This window comes from Sinocyclocheilus rhinocerous, unplaced genomic scaffold (assembly GCF_001515625.1).
Source record: "Sinocyclocheilus rhinocerous isolate Xijiao unplaced genomic scaffold, SAMN03320098_v1.1 scaffold1347, whole genome shotgun sequence".
NCBI lineage: Eukaryota > Metazoa > Chordata > Actinopteri > Cypriniformes > Cyprinidae > Sinocyclocheilus > Sinocyclocheilus rhinocerous.
Window position 1 is genome coordinate 547,414 of NW_015647043.1, and position 12,236 is coordinate 559,649.

The window sequence follows — 12,236 nt, forward strand, 5'->3', positions numbered from 1 at the left end:
GGTGAGAATCAGATGTTATAAACTTAAATATACTTAATTTAATTAAATTAATTGAAAAATGTAGTATAGTAGTAGTAGTAGAATATGTTTGCGGTCGTAATGATGACAGTAGCACACACAAAATAGTAGCTGTTCTGTGCTCCGGCGTGGTTAGCGATTACAATACATTCGTACCGCGACCAAGCCCAACTGAACTGTGCTCTGGCCCACCTCTTCCAAGTGAGCCAGGGGCGGTTAAATGAACCATATGGAGCGCTCACACTAGTCAAAAGAACCGGGCTTTGGGAGTCAAACGTGCTCAGGCACAGTTCAAAACGCCTAGAGTAAGTACACCCTTAGATATACAGTATATATGAAAGAATGTGTATATTTTTGTATGTATGTATCTTACCGGATCTTTCTCAAGTAGGAGGAGGCTGACCACAACAATGTTGATATCATTTCCAATAGTTCCATCTTTGAACAGACTGGAGACCTGTTTAGCACAACAACACTGTGCACATTACTATAGGTAAAAGTAAAGGTAGAAGTAAAGAGTTACATGCTGAAACAAAGTGTCTTCTCAACAACAATGCTGCTGATAGCTCTGCTCACCATGTTCATGACAGTAAGGACATAGGTAGTGACGTTGTCTCTGCCATGTTTCTCCAGCATCTTCCTGTCTGCCACCACCAGAGTTTCCACGTTCAGGCCACCCTCTTTGCTTGATGTAATCTCTGAGCGCTTCACCCGGCTTTGCTGCTCAAACTCATCAGGCATGACAAAATGCTCCTCTGTAGGAGGCTTGGGAGTATCTGTAGTTAGGATGAGGTGGAGAGATAAAAGTACGGAAACTCATGAAAAAGGGTGAGAAAAACTGGAAATTGCCTCAAATAACTGTTTTTCCTTTTTCCAAGCTAGCTCCCTGATAAAAGCGCCAGAGAGGCGATGACAGACCAGGAAATACACAGTCATTAACTTCACATGCTGTTTCCAAGCTTTCATTCAATTTCTTTCAGTACAACAGATAATAATGACACAGTAGTTTTGCTTTTGGAATCAGTATAAATATCTCAGAGGGCTTTACTGTTATACGTACTCTGACATATTTTACAAGTATATAATGTGTAATGAACTTTGCATCTACAAATAGCTAAAAGGAAATTCCCTTACATACATTGCTTGCGGCGTCCGCAGAAGTGTTGTCTCTGGAGCTTTCCGTGCTGGTACTCATGGTGATGGTGGAGGTGGTGGTGATGACGGTGGTGGCTCTCGTAGGGGTTGTTTGATTTAACACTGCTGGACCAGTCAGTCTTATCAGCGTGCACTCTGCGCTCAGCTGATCGCTTGTAGATGACATGTGGGTGATGTCCAGAGGGGGCGCTGTAGTTGTGTTGTAAAGCCAAATGCTGCGGTAGCGGAGTGATGAGAAGTTCCTCGCCGGAGAACCGGATCAGACCTGACTACAGAGTACAGAGGAAGAGGAAGCTATGAGTAGGCAACCAATAACAAACACTGAGGCTGGACTGCATGTCGGATACACACTTGGGTAAGCAAGATTTTTTTTATGTTTTTGAAAGAGGTCTCTTATGTTCACCAAGGCTGCATTTATTTGATCAAAAATACAGTTAAATTAAATTAAATTACTTAAAAAGAAAATGTTTTATTTTATTTTATTCAACTTTAAAATGTAATTTATTCCTGTGATGGCAAAGCTGATTTTCAGAAGCTATTACTCCAGTGTTACAGTTCAGAAATCATTCTAATATTCTGATTTGATGCTTAAGAAACATTTCTTATTATTATTAACATTGCAAACAGCTGTGCTGCTCAATTTTTTGTTTAATCCATGATAAATTATATTTTTCTGCCACTTTTGAACAATTTAATGCATTATTACTAAATAAACGTATTAATTTTAAAAAATCTTATTAAATGGGTCATTAAAATTCTACATAATTCTACATGATTTCATCTAAAAAATAATAATATAATAAAATAATACAATAAAATGTTTAAATGCTATATGAATCTATAGGCATAACAACATTATAATGTACAGTATGAAAAATAGATTAATTTTGATATTTAAAAATAGAGGAAATTAATGTGTAAAATTAAGTATCCAAAATTAGCCTCTAAATGTCATATTTACAATATTGTGCTCTAATGACAGCTGATATCCAATACAGTACTGGTATATTGTACATCTCTAATTGCCCCCAAAATAGCAGGTTAAGAGAATATTTCAGCTTAAATACAAGTTGAGCTCTATCGACAGCATCTGTTGCACACTATATGATAATTGCCCAAAAGATTTCCATTGTAAGCACATGTTGACACAACTGTCAGCATGTTTATTGTTTTATTTTTACAAACTGGGGGTTGATTTGAACTTGTTCTCAGTGGTAATAAACAGCACGGAACACATACTGTCGACAGAGGTCGACCCCTAGTTAACCAGGTCGTGCCGCTTGCCGTTTTTACCTATCAGGCCTGATTGCCACTGGCAGAAGCTGTTGAGTGATTGGTCTGCGTGGTGGTTGATAGACAGACCCAGCTGACATCAGTGAAGCCGAGAGAGTTGAAGTGTTCAGAGGGGTGGTGAGAGAAAGAAGACAGAGTAGTGAATGATCAGGCATCTTTCAAGTATGAAAGAAATGAAGAAAAAAAAATGTCTGGGAAACTTCAAAAACTAGATATGACATTCAATTTACCTTTAATGAGAATAAACTAGCTGTGCAACCAGTGTTTCATGCACTGTTTAGTGCAAAAGCAAAATTAATCATATTTTGGAGTCTGTTGATGTCTGTTAATGCCAAGAAATGTCAACATACAGCTTATTTATCAGTGTTAATCCAATTTATGAAGCAAAAAGCTCTTGTGAGCCGTTCTTTAGTGAATCAAAAACATACAGTGTGACCAGTATAATTTGATTCCCAAACAAATTCATTTTAAATTAACCAGATTTACAGCAACCAGTTAATTTTGACTCACTAACAAATGACTCTTATAAATCAGTTCTTTTTAATGAATCAAAAACATACAGCACGACCAGTATAGTCTGATTCCTGAATGAATGACTCTTAAGAGTCAATTCTTTGCAGTGAATCATAAAAAAGCATGCAGTGACTGGTATATTCTGATTCACAAACAAATGACTCTGATGAGTCATTTTTATTGGATTAAAAACATACACTCACACTTGCACTAAACATTCCGAGCCGGAGCACGCTTACGTCATGTACAAGGTAAAGGTAAAAACCACTTTCACTAAGATTCTGCCTAACAAATTTATAATTCATGCCATGCAGCGATTTTCACTTGTATGTATCAGAGAATTATTACGGCGACAGCTGACGTTAATGAAGAATTTGCAGCTTTACTCGCAAACTACAATTCTTGTTCATCAACAAGGTGGAATCAGATGTTATAAACTTAAATATACTTAATTTAATTTAATTAATTGAAAAATGTAGTATAGTAGTAGTAGTAGAATATGTTTGCGGTCGTAATGATGACAGTAGCACACACAAAATAGTAGCTGTTCTGTGCTCCGGCGTGGTTAGCGATTACAATACATTCGTACCGCGACCAAGCCCAACTGAACTGTGCTCTGGCCCACCTCTTCCAAGTGAGCCAGGGGCGGTTAAATGAACCATATGGAGCGCTCACACTAGTCAAAAGAACCGGGCTTTGGGAGTCAAACGTGCTCAGGCACGGTTCAAAACGCCTAGTGTAAGTACACCCTTAGATATACAGTATATATGAAAGAATGTGTATATTTTTGTATGTATGTATCTTACCGGATCTTTCTCAAGTAGGAGGAGGCTGACCACAACAATGTTGATATCATTTCCAATAGTTCCATCTTTGAATAGACTGGAGACCTGTTTAGCAAAAAAACACTTTGCACATTACTATAGGTAGAAGTAAAGGTAGAAGTAAACAGTCATATGCTGCAACAAGGTGTCTTCTCCTCAACAATGCTGCTGATAGCTCTGCTCACCATGTTCATGACAGTAAGGACATAGGTAGTGACGTTGTCTCTGCCATGTTTCTCCAGCATCTTCCTGTCTGCCACCACCAGAGTTTCCACGTTCAGGCCACCCTCTTTGCTTGATGTAATCTCTGAGCGCTTCACCCGGCTTTGCTGCTCGAACTCATCAGGCATGACAAAATGATCCTCTGTAGGAGGCTTGGGAGTATCTGTAGTTAGGTATGGAGCGCTCACACTAGTCAAAGGAACCGGGCTTTGGGAGTCAAACGTGCTCAGGCACAGTTCAAAACGCCTAGAGTAAGTACACCCTTAGATATACAGTATATATGAAAGAATGTGTATATTTTTGTATGTATGTATCTTACCGGATCTTTCTCAAGTAGGAGGAGGCTGACCACAACAATGTTGATATCATTTCCAATAGTTCCATCTTTGAATAGACTGGAGACCTGTTTAGCAAAAAAACACTTTGCACATTACTATAGGTAGAAGTAAAGGTAGAAGTAAACAGTCATATGCTGCAACAAGGTGTCTTCTCCTCAACAATGCTGCTGATAGCTCTGCTCACCATGTTCATGACAGTAAGGACATAGGTAGTGACGTTGTCTCTGCCATGTTTCTCCAGCATCTTCCTGTCTGCCACCACCAGAGTTTCCACATTCAGGCCACCCTCTTTGCTTGATGTAATCTCTGAGCGCTTCACCCGGCTTTGCTGCTCGAACTCATCAGGCATGACAAAATGATCCTCTGTAGGAGGCTTGGGAGTATCTGTAGTTAGGATGAGGTGGAGAGATAAAAGTACGGAAACTCATGAAAAAGGGTGAGAAAAACTGGAAATTGCCTCAAATAACTGTTTTTCCTTTTTCCAAGCTAGCTCCCTGATAAAAGCGCCAGAGAGGCGATGACAGACCAGGAAATACACAGTCATTAACTTCACATGCTGTTTCCAAGCTTTCATTCAATTTCTTTCAGTACAACAGATAATAATGACACAGTAGTTTTGCTTTTGGAATCAGTATAAATATCTCAGAGGGCTTTACTGTTATACGTACTCTGACATATTTTACAAGTATATAATGTGTAATGAACTTTGCATCTACAAATAGCTAAAAGGAAATTCCCTTACATACATTGCTTGCGGCGTCCGCAGAAGTGTTGTCTCTGGAGCTTTCCGTGCTGGTACTCATGGTGATGGTGGAGGTGGTGGTGATGACGGTGGTGGCTCTCGTAGGGGTTGTTTGATTTAACACTGCTGGACCAGTCAGTCTTATCAGCGTGCACTCTGCGCTCAGCTGATCGCTTGTAGATGACATGTGGGTGATGTCCAGAGGGGGCGCTGTAGTTGTGTTGTAAAGCCAAATGCTGCGGTAGCGGAGTGATGAGAAGTTCCTCGCCGGAGAACCGGATCAGACCTGACTACAGAGTACAGAGGAAGAGGAAGCTATGAGTAGGCAACCAATAACAAACACTGAGGCTGGACTGCATGTCGGATACACACTTGGGTAAGCAAGATTTTTTTTATGTTTTTGAAAGAGGTCTCTTATGTTCACCAAGGCTGCATTTATTTGATCAAAAATACAGTTAAATTAAATTAAATTACTTAAAAAGAAAATGTTTTATTTTATTTTATTCAACTTTAAAATGTAATTTATTCCTGTGATGGCAAAGCTGATTTTCAGAAGCTATTACTCCAGTGTTACAGTTCAGAAATCATTCTAATATTCTGATTTGATGCTTAAGAAACATTTCTTATTATTATTAACATTGCAAACAGCTGTGCTGCTCAATTTTTTGTTTAATCCATGATAAATTATATTTTTCTGCCACTTTTGAACAATTTAATGCATTATTACTAAATAAACGTATTAATTTTAAAAAATCTTATTAAATGGGTCATTAAAATTCTACATAATTCTACATGATTTCATCTAAAAAATAATAATATAATAAAATAATACAATAAAATGTTTAAATGCTATATGAATCTATAGGCATAACAACATTATAATGTACAGTATGAAAAATAGATTAATTTTGATATTTAAAAATAGAGGAAATTAATGTGTAAAATTAAGTATCCAAAATTAGCCTCTAAATGTCATATTTACAATATTGTGCTCTAATGACAGCTGATATCCAATACAGTACTGGTATATTGTACATCTCTAATTGCCCCCAAAATAGCAGGTTAAGAGAATATTTCAGCTTAAATACAAGTTGAGCTCTATCGACAGCATCTGTTGCACACTATATGATAATTGCCCAAAAGATTTCCATTGTAAGCACATGTTGACACAACTGTCAGCATGTTTATTGTTTTATTTTTACAAACTGGGGGTTGATTTGAACTTGTTCTCAGTGGTAATAAACAGCACGGAACAGATGCTGTCGACAGAGGTCGACTCCTAGTTAACCAGGAGTATTCCTAAAGACACACCAGACCAAGTTAAAATCAGAGCGCACAGATGTGGGACTGAAAATATATCAAATCAATGACGTGGAGGTATTTAGGCGAGTTTGATGTCATGGAAGAAAAGCCCTCCAGGAGACCATCGACTTTAACATTCCTGGTTGTGGGGGATTCTTGGTCCCTCCAGCTGAAACATCGGTGGTTAAAAAAACAGCTGTTGCATAGTCACAAAAAACGGGCATCGCCATAGTTACAGCTGTCAGTACACAATAAACAAACGATGACATGGTGGGATGTAGAGCAGCCTGGGGCATCTAAAGGCATCTTAAGGAGCTGCCCATTTATCAAATGTTTCAGTACAGAGAGCAGAGAAAAGTTCATATGCAGCATAACCTTTCAGCAGCTTGTTTTACAGTGACGATTAGCATGGCCAAAAGCCAGGCATGACAGATATGATAGACTATCATATCTACATCCTCTCTCAACAACACTCAGCCCTTGAAACTCTCTAATTAACTCAATTTCTCAGAGGAAACGGAAACCTGAGGTAAAAGTGAAGAAACCTACTATACAGAATATTCACAGCTGCATTTATTTGATCAAAAATACTGTAAATTATTAACTAGTATTACAAATTAAAATAACTGTTCTATGGGCGAGTTTTATGTATCTTTTAGCGCTGAATTAGATGGCATGTTTGAGAGGTAGGTGGAGGAGGTCAGATATTCACGAGCAGTTGATTAATGAGGTGTGAGGTCAAAGGCGAGCCCAAAGCTTATCATCTGCTATGATAGTGACACGCATTGGTGCCCTGGGACACATCCACAGCAAGCCAACACATGCGCACATGGAGCCATTACTAATAAAACATGTCAGAGCTTAATTGCTTCATTATAAGTCATATACATGTGTCTCCAGATTTATTTGGTTTGGGTCAGTGTTTCTACGATGCTTTTTCCAGCAAAATGTAGCAATATTTCAGTGTGAACCACTTTTCACTGTACTGCCAATGGGAAAAGCAATGTCAGCTTCATTAAGCAAACTTGTACTAAGTATTCAGACCTTTCTTTAGGTTTACATGATGAATCTTTGCAGGGTATTTAGTAGGGCAGAATTACAGAATCCAATCCATAAAAATGGAATAACACAGAATGTCACAGAATTTGGGAAACTTGGAAGAATAAATCGAAAGGAGGGCCGTACACTAAATTAAATTGCGATATGAACTAGTGTCTGAGAATAATAAACCACAAAAAGTGCTAAATATGACGTCTGCATGTTCTGCATGTCTCTGTGTGAATGAGCATGCACAGTTTCATCTATACATATTAAAGCATGTTGAAGAAATGACAGTAAGATATTTCTGTCATTTCTTCAACCAGCCTTCTAGTTTTTTTAATTCAACTGCTAATTCAAAATTATTTTTGACTATTAAAATTTAATTAAACCATTAAAATGGAATTCAGAAAACTGTCATTGAATGGTTATATTGTTCTGCCAGTAGGTTTGTGACAAATTACTCTTTTTGAGTGAGTCATTGAATCATTCATTCAATCAATTTGTTCAAAAACATTACAACATAAAAGGCATTACTGGATGTATAATGTAAGTTACTCAATATTAACTTTTTTGTTGCTGTTATTAGTATGTAAGCAATAAGGTACTCGAGGCCGTGCTGTATCGTGAATAAATCTGCAACCCCTTTAGCCGTGATTTATTCACGATACAGCACGGCCTCGAGTACCTTATTGCTTTTATAAAACGGTTACCACACAATAAAAAATATTAAAACCAAAAACGTATGTATTGAAATGTTACTTTTTTGAAGCAAGTTCGTTAAATGCTGTCCTTCCGCTAAAAAATAGTTCCTGACAGCAACAGTAAACGGCAAGAGAATGTTCCGATGTCCGATCTAATGGAGCTTAAATTAAAAAAAGAGAATAGGAGCTCTTATCATCTGCTGTGTCATTTATTTTTTTAACACCATATATGATATTTTCTCACACACATACATCTGCTTATCTCTCAGCATGAGAAAACGTCCGTTTCCCGTCTTTTAGTTTTATAACAGACCGATTCGCGGCACAGAGCGAGTTTGCAAGCGTCATTACAGTGTAAACTGATGGACATATGGACATAGCTACAGAATCATACCTGAAACAGAAAACTAATAAATACAGTAATATTCCCTCCTCACTTCGGAAACTGTAGGCTTCCACACAGATGCGCGCCGCACACATATCTCCGCATGAGAAGCATTTATTAGACGGGGGAAGGGCGGGGTCTCAAAATGAAAGATGAGAGATGCAACATAACGCCAGCAGGGGTCACTCATACTTCATTAAATAAATAACAAACAGTTAATTCTGCCGAGATACATAATAAATGAAACAGTTTTGATGCTATATTATTGATTGCTTATGTTGCTAAAGGTGTTGCTCAGTGATACACAGAACCGTTGGGTGAAGAGGTCATAGCCGTGCTGTATCGTGAATAAAACACCGCTGCTGACCAATCAGAATTGAGGAATGGAACTAACCGTTTTATAAACTTCATTAAATAAATAACAAACAGTTAATTCTACTGAAATACATAATACACGGAACCGTTTTAATGCTATATTATTGATTGTTTATGTTGCTAAGGGTGTTGCTCAGTGATACACAGAACCTTTGGGTGAAGCGGTCATAGCCGTGCTGTATCGTGAATAAAACCAAAGTCCTTTTAAGGCAAGTCATGTCACTCGGTGGCCATCTTTGAAACGCCTCTCGGGCATGCAAGTGAAACTCCTATCTCTTTGAATGGGGAAACATCAAATTCTCCAAAACTGTTTACTAAGCTTGCGATTAAATTTCATATTTGAAATCACCAAAGAAATCTTTGTCATAAATTTTGTTTATTTTGCTCAATGGCGTTATAAAAAGCTTATTTCTCAGACTAGATCAGCCAGTGCACATGCGCAGTCCTAGGCGCAAGTCTCAGAACGCTGACTGTTTCTATAGCAACCGGAACTTCTAACGGCAGCTGCAGTGACACGCTGACTTTACCGATTAGCGACTGGCTCTTTTGCTCAGAAGGCGAAGCTTCGTTCGATAGAGCGGCCATATTGAGCGTTGCATTTTTCCCCATTCAAAACTATACGAGTGACACGTCTTGGGTATTCTATAGTCTTTGATAAAACACAGCTGCTGACCAATCAGAATCGAGGAATAGAACTAACCGTTTTATAAAAAAACAATATAACATGTAAGCAATCATGCTGTTGGTCTGAATATATATAACACAATTTTCAGCACAACAATCACTCATGCTAATATGAAAAAATAATGCTTAAATATTATGCATTGGATTGGATTTACATTGGTTTCTTTAGGTTACAGGAAGTTTTTTTATAAAGTTGGGTTCTTTTTACAAGGTTTACACATTGTACATAAAGCACATAATGCATATGTTTATTGATGTGAAAAAATCAATGAGTGCTTTACTGCTCTTGCAGACAAGCTAGAGTGAAATAAATGATAAAACAGGTGTATCTCTATTGCTTTATTGACTTTTGTCTCTTTCCTGTTCAATATTTGCAAACAAACTTTGTATGGTCATATAAAACATGACCACCAACCTACCATTAATTCAGCAACAATGACTATACTCAGCACCTCCTGACAGGCCTGGCTTTACTAAGCGGGAAGTGCAGCAGTTGTAAAATAGGTCAAATTACTCCAGTCATCGGTGTCTGAACCATATTCAGTCTGGCAGAGCCATTGGTGCCAGAAACAAACTTCTGAGAGGGCAACCGACTCCCTCTAGGTTTTTAGGTTATTGTGAACTAAATGAGGGGGATATTTTACCTTCGTAACCACAAAGATATAATAAATATACTGTGCTAAAGATGAGCCACTCTGTCCTGTCTGATTGGTTTGGAGATGAAATAAATATTGAATGTTTTCTTAAATACTGGCTACAAGACACAAATTCATAATATTTGGAGACCTGTGGTGTCGTAAAGAATCCATTGGTCATGGGACGGTGCGTCTTCCTGAAAGGCTTGAGCTGCACTCATCACTGAACTGAAGTCATCTTCTCTCTTTAAGACTAGAATTTTAACCTCTGTCTCCCAGACTGCTGAACCTCACACATTCCATCTGGCTTTGGAATTCTACCTAATCCCACCCTCCACGAACAGGCAAATCCTTGCAGAATAGCTGTGCATTCAGTCAGTGATTTAACCCCCTTCTTTTCTTCATGCCCCCATGTGTTTGATCCCGTGTACCCCGACCCCTCCCATCTCGCAGGTGGCAAAGTAAACACAGGGCACTCCCAGGGCTGAGGCGGTGCCCGCAAAAGCACATGCTGTGAAAACAGCGGTAGACCATGGCAGGCTGCTGCAATGATCTGGGGCATCTGCTCCCACCATTAAACACAGGGCAACAGGGTCACTCGTCTCTCTCCAGCCACGCTGACCTCTCCTCTTATGGCTAACAGCTTTCTTCCACTAACTCAAGGCAATAAGACGACTTATAGCTGCGTTTCCACTGCAGGAACTTTCCCCAGGAACTAGGGACTTTGGGCCGGTACTCGGTGTGTTTCCACCGCAGGAACCAGGATCTAAATAAAGTTCCGGGTAAAAAATTGCTTCTCAGAAAGTCCCTGCTCGCGAGGTAGTACTTTTTCAAAGGTCCGGAACTTTCGGGATGTTTGATATAATATTTCGTTTCATTGTAATGTAGGCCATGTACCTTCCCTGAACATTGCTGCGGTTATTAATATATTTAAATGAAAACGAAAAGGGGCAGTGGTGTTTAATATATTTCGTCTTATTGTAAATACAGTGAAGAAAATTGCAGTAGCCAAGGTGAGCTGACTGATGTTATCAAGTATTAGTCCGCGATGGAAACGCAGACAGCAACAGGTCTGGGGGGAAAAAAGTTCATGGGAAAAAAAGTTCCTGGTACAATTGTTCCAGGTAATTTCGGTGGAAACGTGGCTTATGTGAGATAGAATTTGCCAAAATCTATAAAAGTGATCACAGCAAATACGGAGAACTTGAATATTTCAGTTCATTGCAACAACATTTGCAATGCATTTAATTTTGAACATGGAAAAATGTATGTGTATTTTTATATTTGCTAGAAATAATACTGACATTAAAGGGATAGTTCACCCAAAAATGTGTGTGTTTTCCTGCACGTAAATAACGCATGCATGTGGTGCTGCTGTCATAGAACACGCATGCACTGCGCCTTGTTTACATGCAGAGGAAAACACATGCATGTGTCGTGACACTCTCCATAATGGCAGAAGACTAACTAGGTAACTCGCGGGAGAAGAATCGTTGAATAAAGTCGTTATTTTGGGGGGGTTTTTGCGCACAAAAAGTATTCTCATAGTGTCAAAAAATTTCAGTTGTACGACTGATGTCACATGGACCATTTTAACGATGTCCTTACTACGTTTCTGTGCCTTGACCGTGGTAGTACCCTTGCTGTCTATGCAGGATCAGAAAGCTCTCGGATTTCATCAAAATATCTCCATTTGTGTTCCGAAGATGAACGAAGGTCTAGCGGGTTTGGAACGACATGAGGGTGAGTAATTAATGACAGAATTTTCATTTTTGGGTGAACTATCCCTTTAAGTTTTCTTTATATTTTTTCCTTTACTATGGAAAAACAAAACATTTTTTCTTTCTTTTTTTTTTACAGAAAGTTTCTTAAATGCAAAACATTACTAATTTCAACTTTTGATACTTACTGAGCTTACTGATGCTTTGAAGACTATCACAAAACTACAGTGACCCAGTAGTGCACAACAAAACATCCACAACACAACGGATACAAGCCGCAACACAAC

The 12,236-nt window shown here is 38.5% G+C and overlaps 1 protein-coding gene across 1 annotated transcript in view; it reads right to left on the minus strand.

Moving 5' to 3' along the window:
* Positions 1–12,236, minus strand: part of adamts18 (ADAM metallopeptidase with thrombospondin type 1 motif, 18) — a 62,689-nt gene that overhangs the window by 37,197 nt on the left and 13,256 nt on the right. The window contains 5 exon segments of the mRNA XM_016512828.1: positions 878–896; positions 2,407–2,539; positions 4,345–4,428; positions 4,548–4,747; positions 5,110–5,395. Coding sequence (XP_016368314.1) covers positions 878–896; positions 2,407–2,539; positions 4,345–4,428; positions 4,548–4,747; positions 5,110–5,395 — 722 coding nt within the window.